Source organism: Ylistrum balloti, unplaced genomic scaffold, assembly GCF_031769215.1.
Source record: "Ylistrum balloti isolate Yb309-2 unplaced genomic scaffold, AGI_CSIRO_Ybal_v1 Utg370612, whole genome shotgun sequence".
In the NCBI taxonomy this organism is placed as follows: domain Eukaryota; kingdom Metazoa; phylum Mollusca; class Bivalvia; order Pectinida; family Pectinidae; genus Ylistrum; species Ylistrum balloti.
In genome coordinates, this window is record NW_026782376.1 from 1,524,373 (window position 1) to 1,545,742 (window position 21,370).

General features: G+C 35.0%; 1 protein-coding gene across 1 annotated transcript in view; it reads left to right on the top strand.

Moving 5' to 3' along the window:
- Positions 1–4,809: 4,809 nt before the first annotated feature.
- Positions 4,810–21,370, top strand: part of LOC132556990 (probable methyltransferase-like protein 24) — a 41,141-nt gene continuing 24,580 nt past the window's right edge. Inside the window, exon 1 of the mRNA XM_060221455.1 lies at positions 4,810–5,000. Coding sequence (XP_060077438.1) covers positions 4,869–5,000 — 132 coding nt within the window. The 5' untranslated portion in view covers positions 4,810–4,868. The remainder of the gene's footprint in view (positions 5,001–21,370) is intronic.

Below are 21,370 nucleotides of genomic sequence, written 5' to 3' on the forward strand. Positions count from 1 at the left end.
TCATGGATTATTATTATTCTCTTTATGTTTTATTTTAATGTTTCCTGTTTGGTATCAGTTTATTATTCATGTTACATAGTGTATACATAAATCAATTTTATACTGCATAATTGCATTTGTCTATATGTGTAGTTATTTGTTACAAGAATAAAAGAAGAAATAATGAAATATTTTTGCTGCATTTGATTTTGAATTTGAACTATTTTTATGCTCACTTTGTTGGGGAGCATATAGACTTTGATTTGTCCATCCGTCCGTTTGCTTGTCCATCTGTCATAATTTTGTCCAGAGCATAACACAATTACTATAAGAGGTGTCAACATAATACTTCATAAGTAGATAGATCTCAACAAGGAGAAGTGCAGTGCACCAGAACCATTACTCTCTTTTGTATAATTTAGGAATTATTGCCCTTTGTTTTTTTCATGCTTAAATTTTGTCCAGAGCATTAAATTAAAAATTATAAGAGGTATCAACTTGGAACCTCATATGTAGATGGATCTTGAAAGAAGGAGGGCAAAAGAATCATAACTCTTATTGCCCTTTGTTATTTTTCATACTTAAAAATTTGTCCCATTCGCGGAGCATAACCTGCATCTGTGGCCCTTGTGTCGTAGAGCATGAGATTTTTTTTTTGTGTTGTCAAGTTGCCTTTAATCCATGGTCTGGGCCTGTGAACAAGCTGTTTGTCTTAGAAATTTGATTATTTTGATTTTGATTTAGAAAACGCACCAGTTTTAGCTCCTCGGCACATATTCTGTCTCGGGTCAGCACAAAATATCTTTAATTCACAGGTACACAATACAAAATGTACTTGGCCATCTTGAAATTCATGGCAGAATTTGTTGATTTCTTGAAAAGCATTTTTGAGATCTTTCCGAAGTTTTGCACATACTATTGTGTGGGTTCTCCAGTTCAAAATTGAACATACATTTGTATACATGCATATGCATAGTGCAAAGACTGGCCATCTTGAATTACAGTCAAATTACATCATTGCTTCTCACATTATTTAAGGACCCCAAATTGTGAAACAGCTTTCGTTTCCTGATGGGAAAAGTAATAGCCATATCGACTGCTATATTGGTTTTGACTGTCGGTATTTTAATAAATCTGTCCGATATTCCAGGATGATGGTATGAAAACAGTTAAGCTAATTAAAGTTGGGAAGGAGGAAGATATTGAACAACACTGGAGTTGGACGTAACACTGTTTATTGGAATCAAAGGAAGTACAAGGTCAAAGGTCACAAGGTCGTTATTCTCGAAAGTTTATAATTTGACATGAGTAGCATGACCATCTATGTTGCGAAAGCATTAATGGTCAATGTGATTCTTTGACGGAATATAGTTCTGTTCAGACGTATAAATAAATGATCACAATCAAATTAAAGACGTGTACGATTTGCATTACCGACCTCGAAAGCTTTATTCATCAGATTTTAAGGTCCAACATACTACTAAGCAAAGTAAGTTAGAATGAAACAAAAACTCACTGGACCATGTTGATAAAAGTAGCAAGGTCTCCGATATTAATAGTTACTATGGGCGTATGATTCTCTTGACCTCATGCGATGGACATTGCAGTATGATATAGTGATTTTCCTGACTGAGATATCTTGAGCTGTAGATTTCTAGGCGTGGTAAGTGATGTTATAACTTCAATATTAATTGGATTCTACCCCGTTAAGATGTTGACAAATTAACGATATAACTATGTTTAAGTATCATTTTATTCTTATATCGATACAAGAAATGTCAATAAAAAATAATAAAGATAAGCAAGAAGTAATTGAAGCAAACAAAAACCCGGCATCACCAACCAACAGTCATGTCAGCGACGGAGATACGAGTCACGGGCAAAGAAAAACCTGGAAAGCCATCATCACATGTATTATGTGCCTTCGCCACTTCAAAACATACGCACTGATGACATTATTTACTTGTATCCATGAAAAAAAATAGGCTTTGTCTCGAATCATGCTTTGAAAAAACTATCATTGTTCGTATGATTGCCGTCAATTATGTAAGAATAGGTCCTGAGGGGAGGGGTACCATACATATAGCCTATGTGTATACAGGACAGTCCCTTTGTTTATACCACAACAACATATGCCTTATATCTTAGTTAAACATTTTGAGGATTTTCTGCCGTTCCATGCAATCACTGATCATTTGAAATGTATGTCGTATGTACCGGACACACTAAAAAAACAAAACAATAAAAAACACTTGGAAACGTGCGCCCCCTCCAATTCGGAATCCTGCAAATTACGGGATATATATTGATATGATTTGAAAAGTAAATGATGTATTCTGTGAAATATGATTTTTTTCAGAGATTTATACGATGTGTTTTGTTCGTGTGTGGTCATGATGTCACTGTCAAAGGTCAATTTCATATTAAATCGATTCTATGATAAAACAATGCAAGGTTTCTGGCAATGTTTGCCTGTCGTTACTCTACCATACTCGATGAACGTTTCTTTCTGTACGATCAAGGTGTGTATATCGATAATTGACGATGTGTCATTATGATCACGCCGAGAAATCCTAGCTGCCAATCACTACAATTGCCCAACGCCCTGTTTGTTAAATGGTTATATCATAATTTCTACTTATTATTTCTTCTTGTTTATTGAAGAAGGTTAATTAAAGAAGTGTCACCAAAGTGAAAATCTTCATCTCTAGTCTGATATATTCAAATATTATAAATAAATAAATTGTCCCCTTTCCGTGACCGATCAGAATTATCACATAAATATGGCCGCAAAGATCAAGTTTGTTCTCTGTCGATTAATTATAAGTGAAGAAGTAATTCTACTATAATTTCTTAAAATGAAGCGGAAGAAAAAATGCAGAGTTTCCTGTCGTTATAAAGTTAGTTATCTTTGTTCTTCTACAATAATACTGGGAATTATCTTCTATTACATAAACCGATGTCGTTTAAAAAAACGCGCAACCATATACGGCCGAAGTTCCGATTTGTGGTGTAAGGGGAATAACTCCTTTATTCCTAGCGAATCATATACACTGGCATAGATGTGATTGTCATTAGTCGGTTTTTTTTTAGATTCGGGTCCCTCATTCCCAGTGCCCACCCCCATAGCTCCTGGTTTCCACACTGTTTCCAATCTCCTGCCCTATACCTAAGCTTTTCTTCTGACAAAGTGGCATTGAACGGGTATATTTTTAAGACTTACTCTCAAGTCTATTTACATTTATAGTCCTAATGAAGGAACATTTAATAATTACAGTACTTAAACTTGTTATTGTTTTCTGTAGTTCAGGGTTATCAGCTATAAAGTGGATTGAAATGCTAGAATTTATGACCATGATGTTTTGTCCACTTCCTTTTGGATAAATTGCAGATATGGATGAAAATATTTGTATTCTTGAACAAATATGTCGAAGGCATGTACATCAATTTGTCATACCTCTCTTCTTTATCTGGATTGTGACACCAAAATAGATATAGATACGTGTTTGGAAGATTTTTGTCTTGGTATGTAAATAAACAGAACCATTACGTCCAAGTAGATATACTGTTATAATCGTATATCTATATAACAAAGGCATTAGACAAGAGATGTAAGAGGGATCTTAGCGGTTCATTATAGAAAGATCTTTACTGGTTCTATGAACGTTTCTCTCTTATTATAAACTGCATGTTGACATGGTATATTGACACAATTTAGCGGTGCTTTAATTATTTAAAAAAAAATAAGCGAGAAAAATTGGAGTAATTGAAAATACATTTTGTATATATAGAGTTCTTTCTCAGAAACGGTAAAAATGGAACTTTGTCAAAATAATATGTCAGTGTTATAATTGACAATGTGTAATGTGTAACTTATTCCCGACTTCCGACCCCTTTGTTAAAATATGGCGAGTTTCAACGAAATTATGAAAGACGCAGTTCATATAGAACTATATATAGATCCCGCTAGTATGTTACCTGTGGCTGTGTGTTCCCATACAAAATATACCGAGTAACCTTTATAACGACTTAACTTAATTACTCTCATGAAATCTCTGCTTTGCATTATATATTGTTTCAAGGAATTACTACAGTCTATATGAAACTTCCGATGAAATGTTTTTGGTCACTTTTGTGTGAGTTAAAATAAGTATATTCTAAAGGGAGGGGAGTGAAAATGGCTGGGTTAGGAACTATTAAGAAGAAATCAGCTGTTCTGAAAGTAAAGGGTCAGTTTAATTAATTGGTTGATTAATTGTTATTTTTTAAACATGTATTTATGGTGTATGAACATAATTTCAGGAACATCCGTCACAATTATTTTAATTTTACTTATAAATTTGAATGGTATCTGTGAGTGGGATTTTGACAGTCTAGAATTTGGATAATAGTACATCCCAAACTCGAAAGACCGGCTTGGAAGTATGTTGTTTACAAACAGCTTGGATAAACCAGAATCTGATGTCATCACAGTACGTTTGATGTCCAATACTTCGTGGAATAGTTATATTTAGAAACTGGTTCCATGAATCACAATTTAACTTTATTGAATAAAAAAACATATCCCATTCGCTAATTTGTTAAAAAAAATAGTACAATATCGCACATGTGATATCTTATACGACTCGGTGCGTACGCGTGTTACACACATGTATTATATGACACACTGTCATTACAGCAGTCACTTTATGCAACCTATTTTTATGTTCCGCCGATATACGGTGGGGCTTTTCCGGCGTTCTAGTAATGACTTCCATGATGTGGATTTTTGACCACAAGCTTCCCTGTGGGCGCCTCACTCACTAATAACGTGCTAACCCGTACGAATGCTCGCGTGGAAGAGGAGTGTGTAACGGTGAAAATCTGCCGTCAGAAAGCAGAGCTCAGACATGAGGGCTCGTTGGACACTACTCGCCATTACAGGGACCATATTTATGTTTAGTTCAATATACTTGATAAACAAAGGCAATCTTAAACTACAGCACGGCGATGCAGCAGTTTCAACAACTGAGGCACCGAAGGTGAGTTTGTACCGTCTTTGTATCAAAGAAAGTAGTGTCTAAGGCACATGACGGAGGCTCCCTTCCGTCTGTTTACACAAAGTGTCTCTTGACATCAGGTGCCAGACGCAAGTAAGCTGACGTAAGCACACATGTACATTTATACGATATTTTAACTGCAGCATAGTTGAACATGCTACGTGCTACTGATGTTGTTCTGTATTTGGGCTAAATGATCAACCATTCTAAATTTAGGCGTTAGGGTCACGGTCAAGTGGTCAGATGGATGACAACAATAAGGTTCAATTTCGGTCCACGCTGAGAGTCAGAAGTGTACAAATTGAGGATGTAAATATTATACACTGTATCAGAAAATTTGTTACAATTTAGATTACCATTAAAATATATGAGAAAAGAAAATTTACTCAGCAGCTACAGGAAAATGTAGATTTTTCAAATAAATTTTTGAGTTGATGATAAAAAAAAAGCCCCAGTAAACATAGTGATCCCAGTAATGTTGTTACACACATATCCTTTGTAAACAGTTTGTCATTACCTGGCCAACATTGTAGTCTCACCCTTTAATATAACATTCCTAATCAATTAAAACTGAGATTTCTTGTAGAAAATTTTCAGAGCTGCCTATAGAGGATAGGTCCAAAAGGCAGATACAACATAAGTAGACTTGCATTGTTTTGTAGGCTAGAGACCTACCTTGGCAATCTCTCTTTCTAAAAAAAAAAAAAAAACAAAAAACACCAACTTTCTTTCTGTCCATCCCCTGAATACTGTTTTGCAGATTGAGTTCTCTAGATCAGCAATATTTTATATACTGACCTAGTTCAGACGAAAAAAAATGAAGAATTTCTAAGGAAGCAATATCTTAATGTTTTTAGCATGTACAGTGATAAGTTATTTCAGAATCTTCATACAGATGCTTCTTGGAACATATTCACGGGAACCTCTGCATATATCTGACATTTACAATTGTACCAAGTATGTGACTCTTATCATTAAGTATTCATAATATAATATTTTTGCTGGGCTTTTAGAGATACGAAAATCCTGTCTTCAGCACATGTTGAAGATGGCTGGCTGATAGTGGCTGACAAAACACTCATATTTGTATAAAGTGCTCTGTCTGACATGTTGTCAATTTACTAGGAGACAGGTTACACATTTTGCGAAACTGTTATGACACAGTTTACCCATAAGCTTTCAAAAAATAAACATTGAGGAGGAGGTAACTAAGGCTAACTTGGGCTACATTATGAGAGCTAAGAGGATTTCTTAGTCTCAATAACTGGTGACAGGGCATCACTGATTTATTGTAAAAAAGACTACAGTACAAAGCAATAAGTTAAAATGAGGTTAAATTGTTCATGAACAACTACATATGTCTGCAGACCCATTCGCTCAAGGATATTTCAAATAAAATTTGGTCAAAATACTTTTATTGCAACAGAGGGAGATGTATTTCAGAGATTACATCAACATATCTAATTGGGACACAAGTCCTGGGGACGGTGAGACTCATCATTTTAAAAAAAAATGAAGTCTCTGTCCCCATGGATGCTTCAGACAAAATTTGGACAGAATCTTGGCATTTCTACAGAAGAAAAGAGATTTTGATAATTTGTTCTTTTTCCATATATGGCATTGCCTCTCCTGCCCAAGGAGACAGAGACTCACCAGTTACACAAAATGAATCCATGTCATCCAAGCAAGCACCAGACAAAAAATTGAGCACTATCTTCTTTTCTTTCCCTCTGAAGAAGAAAGATTGTAATGAACTTACTAAATTTTCCAAATTTTGGCTGCACTCCTCAATCCCTTTGTGCCAACATGGACCATTTCATGAAAGTGAAAAGTCTAAACTGCCCTGCATGAATTTCCCAAGTGTCATGGCAGTTTACACTTTCTTAAAATGTGGAAACTGTCTCCTAGTAAATTGACAAAGTGTCAGACAGAACACTGTTTTACTAATAGGACTGTTTTGTCGGCTGCTATCGGCCATTGTACATTGTACATCGTACATGGTTACTACTTTTGGGCATATCATATGCTCATTGCCAATTATTGCAATGGTTTTTATTAGAAACACCTCTTTCAATGTTGTAGTGTCATATAAAAAGTGGGTCAAATGGGTATTCTTCTTCTAGCACTATCTGTATATGCAGAGTTATGGTTCTTTTTTTTTTTTGGTCTTTCAAACAAAAGACTCCGAACTTGTATAAGTCTTGTCAGTAACATGTGTTGCATTCAAAGGAAAAACAGTTAGGATGTAGTCACTGGCCTGTACAATCTGAAAACAGGATGTGGTCGCTGGCCTGTACAATCTGAAAACAGTTAGGATGTGGTCGCTGGCCTGTACAGTCTGAAAACAGTTAGGATATGGTCGCTGGCCTGTACAATCTGAAAACAGGATGTGGTCACTGGCCTGTGCAATCTGAAAACAGGATGTGGTCACTGGCCTGTACAATCTGAAAACAGTTAGGATGTGGTCACTGGCCTGTACAATCTGAAAACAGTTAGGATGTGGTCGCTGGCCTGTACAATCTGAAAACAGGATGTGGTCACTGGTCTGTACAATCTGAAAACAGTTAGGATGTGGTCGCTGGCCTGTACAAATTGAAAACAGGATGTGGTCACTGGCCTGTACAATCTGAAAACAGGATGTGGTCACTGGCCTGTACAATCTGAAAACAGGATATGGTCACTGGCCTGTACAATTTGAAAACAGGATGTGGTCGCTGGCCTGCACAATCTGAAAACAGGATGTGGTCACTGGCCTGTACAATCTGAAAACAGGATGTGGTCACTGGCCTGTACAATCTGAAAACAGTTAGGATGTGGTCACTGGCCTGTACAATATGAAAACAGTTAGGATGTGGTCGCTGGCCTGTACAATCTGAAAACAGGATGTGGTCACTGGTCTGTACAATCTGAAAACAGTTAGGATGTGGTCACTGGCCTGTACAATATGAAAACAGTTAGGATGTGGTCGCTGGCCTGTACAATCTGAAAACAGGATGTGGTCACTGGCCTGTGCAATCTGAAAACAGGATGTGGTCACTGGCCTGTACAATCTGAAAACAGTTAGGATGTGGTCGCTGGCCTGTACAATCTGAAAACAGGATGTGGTCACTGGCCTGTGCAATCTGAAAACAGGATGTGGTCGCTGGCCTGTACAATCTGAAAACAGTTAGGATGTGGTCGCTGGCCTGTACAGTCTGAAAACAGTTAGGATGTGGTCACTGGCCTGTACAATCTGAAAACAGGATGTGGTCACTGGCCTGTGCAATCTGAAAACAGGATGTGGTCACTGGCCTGTACAATCTGAAAACAGTTAGGATGTGGTCACTGGCCTGTACAATCTGAAAACAGTTAGGATGTGGTCGCTGGCCTGTACAATCTGAAAACAGGATGTGGTCACTGGTCTGTACAATCTGAAAACAGTTAGGATGTGGTCGCTGGCCTGTACAAATTGAAAACAGGATGTGGTCACTGGCCTGTACAATCTGAAAACAGGATGTGGTCACTGGCCTGTACAATCTGAAAACAGGATATGGTCACTGGCCTGTACAATTTGAAAACAGGATGTGGTCACTGGCCTGCACAATCTGAAAACATGATGTGGTCACTGGCCTGTACAATCTGAAAACAGGATGTGGTCACTGGCCTGTACAATCTGAAAACAGTTAGGATGTGGTCACTGGCCTGTACAATATGAAAACAGTTAGGATGTGGTCGCTGGCCTGTACAATCTGAAAACAGGATGTGGTCACTGGCCTGTACAATCTGAAAACAGTTAGGATGTGGTCACTGGCCTGTACAATATGAAAACAGTTAGGATGTGGTCGCTGGCCTGTACAATCTGAAAACAGTTAGGATATGGTCGCTGGTCTGTACAGTTTGAAAACAGTCAAGATATGGTCGCTGGCCTGTACAATCTCAAAAACTTATTTTGAAGTTAATTATAAAAAATTAAGGAAGGCCACAATTTTTCTTCTTTAGAGTTAAGTAGTAGGTCTATTCATCTAATGGTTGAGCTAAAGGAAACTTCCTTCTGCAGCAAAATCTTGTACATGGACAACTAAACTCTGGTAATTTTCTGCAAGATATACTCTCTCTGTCTCATGGAAAGCATTTCAACTTTCAAGATCAATGTTAAAATTATCTCAAAGGAAAACACAAATGCAACCTGAGGTCAGTTTCCCTGTTTGGGATTTGAACCAGTGTTTTACTTGTTTAGTTACCATATCTGGCCTACAACAAGACAAGAGGCCTATCAATTATAAGTGTAAAAAGCCAGACAGTTGGGATATTATAACAGTACTGATTAGTAAAATATATTGTATGGGTGAAATTTTTATCAATTATGGATTTACTGTCATATAAACAAGAAATAAAGGAAAACTCCCCATACCTGTCAGTAACATTAAACAGTTTTTTATTCTTCCTGAATTTCACAGATTATGAAAAAAGTGATGCTTCTTTTCAAATTTGGAAGATAGTCTTGTTTTTTCTTCATTTTTGAAAAAGAGTATATATTTAAATAGAAAAAGTGCCAGTTTTTAGCTGTAAAGCTGGAACAAAAATCACTGACAAGTGACTATAGGTGGTTCACCACTATTTCATGTAAGTAGTTTTATAAGGCAGTTATGATGGTCTTAGCGGTCATGTAGGTGAATCTGAATTATTCATGAGCTTTAAGTCCACATAATACCACATTGAATGTGTTTTCTGTAGAAGTTTCCAAATGGCTTAAACCTAAATACGTACAAAGACAAATTGATGATGTCCATCATGTGTCATAGTGACATGTTAGCTATATGATGACTGAAAGGTATTGTTAGGCCTGAAGGGCATTTGATTTTTCTTTATCATAATGACATGATGGATCTTAACTGGTCCCAAGGCGAGTGAACTTTGTCATTAAGTTTGTAGTTTTTTATGCTGGCAACAAATTTCGACTTGTTACATCTGTGGAGAGTTTTTTCTCAACTCTGTCACCTGCAATCACTCTCTCCTTGGCCAATATAAACAATGGTTTGATGTCATGACAAATGTACTTTAGTTAATGATTCATCCATTGATTAGTTCATTCATTCATTGATTAGAGAAAGTCAGCATTGAGAAACATCAACAATTCTATATAAATTATGACGGGCACTATTCAGACGGAAAAAGTCCTGCATTATTTTGTAGTGGTGATAAAAATAAGGTTTTAACTATACTGTCAGTATTAATGAACCAGTGGTTTGCAATGAGGGAAAGACAACTGTTGATTTTGTTTTTAAATTTCAATTAGACTCAATTAGGGTGTCGTGCAACTTATAACAATATGGTTGGGATACTTCAGTGTGATAAGGGTAAAAGGGTCCTGTCATGGTGCATCATTAAAAAATTTCATCAGATGATTTGAAGCTGCATCAAATGGATAATCCAATATATACTTATATAATATATATCTGCATTGGGGAAACCATAAAATGTCCTCTATGAACAGGTAGATATAATGATATATAATGAACAGGTATATATAATGAACAGGTATATATAATGATATATAATGAACAGGTATATATAATGAACAGGTAGATATAATGATATATAATGAACAGGTATATATAATGATATATAATGAACAGGTATATATAATGAACAGGTAGATATAATGATATATAATGAACAGGTATATATAATGAACAGGTAGATATAATGATATATAATGAACAGGTATATATAATGAACAGGTAGTATATATAATGATATATAATGAACAGGTATATATAATGAACAGGTAGATATAATGATATATAATGAACAGGTATATATAATGTATATATAATGAACAGGTAGATATAATGATATATAATGAACAGGTATATATAATGATATATAATGAACAGGTATATATAATGAACAGGTATATATAATGATATATAATGAACAGGTATATATAATGAACAGGTATATATAATGTATATATAATGAACAGGTATATATAATGATATATAATGAACAGTATATATAATGTATATATAATGAACAGGTATATATAATGAACAGGTATATATAATGAACAGGTATATATAATGATATATAATGAACAGGTATATATAATGAACAGGTATATATAATGATATATAATGAACAGGTATATATAATGAACAGGTATATATAATGATATATAATGAACAGGTATATATAATGAACAGGTATATATAATGATATATAATGAACAGGTAGATATAATGATATATAATGAACAGGTAGATATAATGATATATAATGAACAGGTAGATATAATGATATATAATGAACAGGTATAATGAACAGGTATATATAATGATATATAATGAACAGGTAGATATAATGATATATAATGAACAGGTATATATAATGATATATAATGAACAGGTAGATATAATGATATATAATGAACAGGTAGATATAATGATATATAATGAACAGGTAGATATAATGATATATAATGAACAGGTAGATATAATGATATATAATGAACAGGTATATATAATGATATATAATGAACATATATAATGATATATAATGAACAGGTAGATATAATGATATATAATGAACAGGTAGATATAATGATATATAATGAACAGGTAGATATAATGATATATAATGAACAGGTAGATATAATGAAATTTCAATTGTTATACTGATTGCTGGTGTTCTATATAATACATTGGATTGATTCTTTAAATTGGGTACTGTGTGTGTTTCTGATGTTGGATAAATATTTAAACTGCCATATTTGTACATATGTATCGGTTTTTCCCAGAACCAAAATAAATCTGATGTCTTCATTGTATCACTTAGAATCGTCTTTCATTCCTTTTTGTCTTTGTGTGATACTTTTGTTTTCTTGGTGTCCCTTTTGATATCTGTACTTTTTCAATCCTGGCTATTGCGATGACAATGGATATGTAAACTATGTGAAAACAAAACAATTTATTACTATTGAACTGGCAATAAGCTGCCCCCCCTCCCCCCTTACCCATTTAGGGTAGAGGTCCCTGAATCAGGTAGAAATTTGTATGCTGGCAACCTTTGCTTATTGAAGGATAATTACGGTACTCTTCATTTTGCATGTAATGTATTATTATGAGAACTGTCCACAAACACTAGCTCATTGATAAAGTTGAAATATAAGCCTCAGGAGCAATGTGTTGTTGTAATGGAGACATAGCAAGCCAAAGCTTTGATATTAAGTGTTGTTACATCATAAAGAGTTCAGATATAAATTGTAGCCCTGGGGCAGTGATACATGTCTATATCTGATTCATGTGTGTTCTTTACTGGTATATGAAGTAATGTTATGCTTTACAACAAAGATGTTCAAATGGTGCTGACATTTTGTAGGGCTTATAATTGTGATGTCACATGCTAAGGACCATCAATCTTGGTGGATGTAATCCCTTACTGTATGAGTTAAGAACCATCAACATATTATATAATTAATACTAGCTATACCCCCCAGCAACAAATGGAGGTGGTGGTGGATGGGGGGGGTGTGGGGTGTGGGTGTGTGGGGTGTGGGGAATGGGGTGTGTGGTGAAGGGTTATACTGGAATCTGCTTGCCTGTTGGTCTGTAGAAAAATTTAATCCAGACAACAACTCCTAAACTTGTGGAGTGATTTCATTGAAACTACACAGGAATGTTGACCACCATTTGTAGATGTGAATATCTAGATTTTTTTAGCAGACATTTTAGGTTGCCATGATAACCAGGTTACTATACACAGGTCTTTATGAAAACATTTTGTTTGGACAACTCCTCCTTAATCTGTTAGCTAATTTCAAAGAAACTATACAGGAATGTTAAGGGTCTATGTGTAAATGTGCATGCATGTTTTTTCAGCAGAAATTTGTGTAACCTGGTCACTATAAACAGATTTTTATGTCATGGCAGTAACTTGTCAATACTTAGATCAATTTCATTGAAAATATGTGTAACTTATTAAGGCCTGTAGTTTGACTCATCTGGTGTTTCTAGAACCATTACTATGGAAACATGATGGAGAATTTTGATTGGTTGGAATTGAGTTATTGTCCAATTGTATTGAGAATTGAAATATACGGGTTTATGAGTAAAGGCATTTACAATGGTATCATTTTCAAAAACATTGCATGTCATTTGGTTGCTATGGTAACCACAAAAGGCTGATGAGATAGATGTTTATCATACTGCTCCTGATGTTGTGGACTGATTTCACTGAAACTACACAGGGATGTTAGGGACTATGTGTAGATGTGTTAATGTGCATGCAGTCTTTTTTAGCAGAAATTTTGGTTGCCATGGTAACCAGGCCAATATACACAAGTTTTTAAATTAAGTGCCATAACTCTTAATTTCATTGATTTTATTGAAAACTTTATCAAGTGTAACAGCTAATTAGAGCCTATAATTTGACAGATTACATGTTCAAAACTGTTACCATGGAAACACATTAGTGGCTTCTGATTGGTCAAAATTAAGATATAATTAAGTTGAAAATTGGTAAAAACGGTTTAGGGGGATGACAAATACAACGATACAAAAACAATGGCTGCCATTTGGTTGCCATGGTGACCAAATGAAGGCCTCTTGGAGGTATCTTGTTTGAACAACCCCTCCACAAATATTGTTGATTTGGGAATGAGGATAGGGGATACTAGTCGGAAATTCTGGCTGTTCATACCCTACCATGCGAGCATATAGTCCCCAATGTCCATGGTCAGATGACCCTTCTCAAAAAGTTGATATGATATTATGCAAACATACCCTTTCCCGAAAAAATAAACTTGTCATAAAATGAATGATATGACTGAATTCAAATGTCAAAGTCAAATTCACTCTTACTGTGCATATGCAAACCTCATTTATGAGAATGACTCCAGTATGCTTGTTGTTTCAGAGGTCTAAGGTTGTAATTAAGGTCATCGTTACTTTTGTTAAAAAACTTTGATATCGATGCAATAATTAATGTTTTTAATCAAAAGTAACAGTGACCTTGATTACAACCTCATTTTTAGCAGCAGCATTTTTTCAGGGATTTTGATCAAACTGCTATCAAATGTATGTATATGAGTACCTTTCGCAACAAAACATGACTTGTACATTATGTTGTCTACGTGATAGATAATACTTCAGACTGAAAATAGGGGATTGGCTTAATGTCTTATCATTGGACAGCTTTATCTCTGATAGGTGCTGATTTACATACTTAATTACCACACATTGACATTTGTTGAATATTTACGATGTTATATTTTGTGGTGATGGGTGTTTTTTTAACCTGTACTACTCGTAAATTGCTGCTGCAAGGAACACTTCAAAGTTTTCTGATCTATCATAATGGTACCAATATTGTATTAATTACTGAAATATACTTACTATTTCATGTACACCTCCATGTATATAGATTTTAATGTGTCAACTGACATCTTATTACAGTAGAACAATAATTGGAGGGAGATTATACAATTATTCACTTCACTTTGGGAACATTGGATGGTAAGGGCTGAAGGCTGCTTACATAATTATATATTTAAGTGTTTATTTCTAGGATATAAAATATAATCTGTGAAAAATAATTATACCTAATACTGTTTGTGTGTCATAACATACTAAACTTGACTTTAGAATGTTAACAAATTTATTCTGTGTTGATTTGACCAGTGCCATTTTGTGTATCTAAAAGCCCAATACATTTACCAATTCCATCCAGATCTCCATGTATAGGAATTGGGGGAAATTGAGGAAGAAGAAAACCCCAGTTGACATCACTGTCCTGTCATCAGGAAGCAGTATAGTCAGTAATATTCATGAAGGATTTAATTTTATGATATTCACAATCAACACTCAATACACAACACAAATTTACCATGTGAGGAATCTTTATTATATGTCTGTACACAAAGATAGCCCAACTGAGACAACTGTAAAATACAGTATATGTCTGTACACAAAGATAGCTCAAACTGAGACAACTGTAAAATACAGTATATGTCTGTACACAAAGATAGCCCCAACTGAGACAACTGTAAAATACAGTATAAGTCTGTACACAAAGATAGCCCCAACTGAGACAACTGTAAAATACAGTATATGTCTGTACACAAAGATAGCCCAAACTGAGACAACTGTAAAATACAGTATATGTCTGTACACAAAGATAGCCCCAACTGAGACAACTGTAAAATACAGTATATGTCTGTACACAAAGATAGCCCCAACTGAGACAACTGTAAAATACAGTATATGTCTGTACACAAAGATAGCCCAAACTGAGACAACTGTAAAATACAGTATATGTCTGTACACAAAGATAGCCCAAACTGAGACAACTGTAAAATACAGTATATGTCTGTACACAAAGATAGCCCCAACTGAGACAGCTGTAAAATACAGTATATGTCTGTACACAAAGATAGCCCAAACTGAGACAACTGTAAAATACAGTATATTTCTGTACACAAAGATAGCCCAAACTGAGACAACTGTAAAATACAGTATATTTCTGTACACAAAGATAGCCCAAACTGAGACAACTGTAAAATACAGTATAAGTCTGTACACAAAGATAGCCCCAACTGAGACAGCTGTAAAATACAGTATATGTCTGTACACAAAGATAGCCCAAACTGAGACAGCTGTAAAATACAGTATATGTCTGTACACAAAGATAGCCCCAACTGAGACAGCTGTAAAATACAGTATATGTCTGTACACAAAGATAGCCCAAACTGAGACAACTGTAAAATACAGTATATGTCTGTACACAAAGATAGCCCCAACTGAGACAGCTGTAAAATACAGTATATGTCTGTACACAAAGATAGCCCAAACTGAGACAACTGTAAAATACAGTATATTTCTGTACACAAAGATAGCCCAAACTGAGACAACTGTAAAATACAGTATATTTCTGTACACAAAGATAGCCCAAACTGAGACAACTGTAAAATACAGTATATGTCTGTACACAAAGATAGCCCCAACTGAGACAGCTGTAAAATACAGTATATGTCTGTACACAAAGATAGCCCAAACTGAGACAACTGTAAAATACAGTATATGTCTGTACACAAAGATAGCCCCAACTGAGACAGCTGTAAAATACAGTATATGTCTGTACACAAAGATAGCCCAAACTGAGACAACTGTAAAATACAGTATATGTCTGTACACAAAGATAGCCCAAACTGAGACAACTGTAAAATACAGTATATGTCTGTACACAAAGATAGCCCCAACTGAGACAACTGTAAAATACAGTATATGTCTGTACACAAAGAAAGCCCCAAATGAGACAACTGTAAAATACAGTATATATAGTTATTCATGGCTTATGTATGCCTGCCCATATATGGAATTTAGACACAAATTAGAACATAGTTGATTTGTATTTCTGAAGGATTTTGATATGTAAAAAAGACCTACAAAGCTCCTAGAACTGGATTTTAAGATCTAAACTACAGCAAAGTTGTTTACTCGATACTGCCATTTAATCTGATGGAATGTTACCACTAAAGTATACAGACAGGAATTCATAGTCAGCACAAAGTCAGCTTTATCAATTCATAAAACAACTTGTATGATTCAGTAAATCTGTGTGTGTAAACTTCATGGTAGAAGACAAGTGGACAGGTACAGTAAAAAGGTGTTCAGACAGGCATTGTCATTTTAATCTTGGAGAATTCAAATTTCTATCTTCCTCGACACAGCTTCTCTGAAAGAATGTGTCTATGTCCGGCCAAATGTCGTTGTATATCTCAGATAATAGTTTGATATACTAATATAAATTATTCCCCGTAAAGAACCTTTACAAACATAAATCTGATCAGACAAATCATCAGCTGGTAAATATTATTTTATCATGTGTGAACACAATTAAAAAAAAGGAAAACCTAATTATCATATTCTAAATTAATATATGTGTATCCAAATATTTTTCATCAGACAATTAAAAAAGCTTACAGCCTTGATGAATGTAATCAATTTTTGAATATCAATATATATGGGCCTGTTCTTTTGCATTTTCTTTGTCTTTGTGTGTATTAATACATAAGTAACCTAGATGTGTTGAGGAGCCCTTCATCCAATCCCCTTGCCCCTTGCAAAACTTTCAAATTGCCAAAGAAATTTGCCCTGTCTACTGAAATAATTTGTTTTTCAATTTTGATGTCATTTATATTCTTTCAGACATTGAAAATAGTTTTATTTTCCTTATTGAAGATCTTCTTGATATTCAAATAACTACATTTATTGTATCACCCTAGAATATGGAAATTTATGACACATAAACAGTCTCTGCTTTCAGTTATTATTGGCTGATAGAAATGACCTGTTGTGTTTGACTTAACATGGAAAATTCCTATTTAGGAAGTTGTTTCGTGTACAAGTATATGAATTTTATGCTTCTTTTGCCTGTAATATATGTCACCACCCTCTTAGCTTTAATGCCTGATTGGTTTTCCTATTTTGTGTTCCCATGTGACCATTGATTTCAAAATTAGGATGATAATGGAGAGTTAGTACCGCCAATGATGGGTCATTCTGGTCTGACTACAGATTACCCAACATCACTTTGGCCTTACACACGGACACTTCCTACAGCAACATTGTTGTACTATAGTATACCTATGTTAACATGAAATATTTACGATTGATGTTTAGTCTGTCTGACGTTTAATCAATTTTGACTTTAAGTTGTGTTTTTTTCTTAAGTTGCATCTAATTTCAGTGATAACACCTGTAATGGTTTTTTGTTTGTTCGGGTTTTTACATATGAAGATGTATCCATGGATGATGTGAGGCCTTTGAAAATTGTTTTTACAGTGTCATGATTAATGCTGAAATTTCATAAGCCTGGATGCTAAAGCCTGATACCAAATCACATTATACTGACACCATATACTTTACAGAGCTCCATGATGATTTTAGGATGATTGTATAAAGGTTATAGTTTATTTATTCGTGAATATAATTTTACATGCTGGTACACAAAACATCTTTGGGACATCATGTATATACATATATGTATATAAGGTTACGTAAACAACATGAATATTCAAGAAATTTAAATGTGAGTCATATCATATGCCGTCCTTCAAGTGCAGAGGGCAAAGCACATTCGTTTGTGTATAGTGTTGTGGTTTAAGTTGCCAACACTGCAAAACATACAGGGCAGAAAACGATAAGCCTAGCTCTAATTTCTAAACATTTTGAGGTGAAAACTGAACAGGTCATATTTCACGACAGAATACATGTATGTTCATATGGTACAGTTTTGAAGAGCTTTTTAAAAACTGAATGACATGTCTGTGGTCTTTCAATAAAAGAAACATTATATAACAGTACCACTCCCATCTGGAAATTGAAAACTATGTACACAGTCACACATAGAAGAAAACTATGTACACAGTCACACATAGAAGAAAACTGTATGTACACAGTCGCACATAGAAGAAGACTATGTACACAGTCACACATAGAAGAAGAGTGTGTACACAGTCACACATAGAAGAAGAGTGTGTGTGCACAGTCACACATTGAAGAAGACTGTATGTACACAGTCACACATAGAAGAAGACTGTATGTACACAGTCACACATAAAGACTGTATGTACACAGTCACACATTGAAGGAGACTGTATGTACACAGTCACACATTGAAGGAGACTGTATGTACACAGTCACAAGATAAAAAGAACGGTCTGAGTTTATAATTAAAGTAGTTTAAATAGAAACTTATCTTCCAATCTTGATTCAATCAGCCAACAATTCTTGCTACACAGGACGAGTAAAACTCCGCCAGTCCTTGGTGACAGTAATGCATAAAGCTGATTGATTTTACATTTATAATTACTGCAGGTTGTTGTTACACAAAAACCCATTGCCTGTAGGATGTAATATTACAAGTTCATGATCCACCAAAAAGATATTTCGTTAATTATAGTGAGCCTCATATCTGTTAGTTTGTTGATCTTTACGCAGTAATGATACCTTAATGGAAATTTTCAGTTACCAGAAAGAATCTCTGTCTGTAAATAGTACATGCATTGTCAGCGGCTTGTCTGTAGCCTGAAGGCTTTTCTACGTAAAGAACATTTCTATGAAGGTACATATTATCATGCATTTAGTATCATAATTTGATTCTGAAAGATAATCTGGACTAGGACAAAGAAATAGTATCTGTTGATACTGAGCCTGGGATTGGTGTATGTGGGCATAATGTGAATGTCAGGCATGAACTTTAAGTGAGAAAAATAAATGGTAGTGATTTGAAACATTCAACCCTTTCACCTTTCTCTATTGATACCTCACCTGGTCAACCTCAATATAATGACTCTATTGATCAGCGTCAATATAATGAACCCACTCTCCCCTCCCTGTTGGTCAACATGAATATTAAGACTCTCTCTACTTCGAAATATCTGCTGGTCAACCTCAATGAAATAGCCTCCCTCAATCATTACTGGTCATCTGGATATAATATCCTCCTAATGTCTACTGGTCACCTGAATATAATGACCTAATGTCTACTGGTCACCTGAATATAATGACCTAATGTCTACTGGTCAATCAGAATATAATGACCTAATGTCTACTGGTCAACCTGAATATAATGACCTCCTAATGTCTACTGGTCACCTGAATATAATGACCTAATGTCTACTGGTCACCTGAATATAATGACCTAATGTCTGCTGGTCACCTGAATATAATGACCTCCTAATGACCTCCTAATGTCTACTGGTCACCTGAATATAATGCCCTCCTAATGTCTACTGGTCACCTGAATATAATGACCTCCTAATGTCTACTGGTCAACCTGAATATAATGACCTAATGTCTACTGGTCACCTGAATATAATGACCTCCTAATGTCTACTGGTCACCTGAATATAATGACCTCCTAATGTCTACTGGTCACCTGAATATAATGACCTCCTAATGTCTACTGGTCACCTGAATATAATGACCTCCTAATGTCTACTGGTCACCTGAATATAATGACCTCCTAATGTCTACTGGTCAACCTGAATATAATGACCTAATGTCTACTGGTCAACCTGAATATAATGACCTAATGTCTACTGGTCAACCTGAATATAATGACCTAATGTCTACTGGTCAACCTGAATATAATGACCTCCTAATGTCTACTGGTCACCTGAATATAATGACCTCCTAATGTCTACTGGTCACCTGAATATATTAACCTCCTAATGTCTACTGGTCAATCTTATTATATTAACCTCCTAATGTCTACTGGTCAACCTGAATATAATGACCTCCTAATGTCTACTGGTCAACCTGAATATAATGACCTCCTAATGTCTACTGGTCACCTGAATATAATGACCTCCTAATGTCTACTGGTCACCTGAATATAATGACCTCCTAATGTCTACTGGTCAATCTTATTATAATGACCTCCTACTGTCTACTGGTCACCTGAATATAATGTCCTCCGAATGTCTACTGGTCAACCTAAATATAATGACCTCCTAATGTCTACTGGTCAACCTGAATATAATGACCTTATGTCTGCTGGTCAACCTGAATATAATGACCTTCCTATCTGCTCTTATTACCTCAGTATTTACTTTCTCACCTTATCGACCTCAATATTAGTCGTTCATTGACCTTAAGGTTTATTCCACTTTCAGTCCCTTTTGACCTCAAAATAGATCATGATTGCCCAGTTTTCTATTTGGTGGATATTTCTATATGAACCATATTGACTCCTTCTTCTTTTCAACTGAATATGTACCAGGTCAAAAGCGTGAGGTAGAAATATGGAAAAAACTTTAGATGTTGTGTGTTTTCAAGGGTCAATGAAACAGACATTGAAGTTTGCCTTTCAATGCCATCCATTTTCATATTCTTTTCATAGTGTAAAATGTGGAAATTTCAATGTACCATTACATTCAAACTGTACAAAAGGGCATTTTATTTGAAAAGGATCCTATTCATGGTAAATCATTCAGTGCTACAATATTGAATTAAGGGATTAGGGGTCTGTATAGCTAACCCCGTCTACTCATACTTGAGTGGACATTTGATGGTCTGCATGAACATTCTTCGATGTTATAAAAAAGCTTAAAGAAGGATCCAGGTTCCTTTGAACATGAACTCATAATTTTCATGTAGACAGCTTTTGATAAAAAAGGGAAATCTAGCATGTATGTTTGAGACATTGCAATATGAAGGAAAAAAGGATTTTCTTGTAAAACCAATTTTCATGATGGAATTCATGTACTTTAAACTATAAATTGATATATTTAGGGAGCCATTTTGGCTGGCTCTAGGTGACACCAGACCCCAAGTGTTACTGCCCTTAAGATGGTCCCTGTTGTTTTT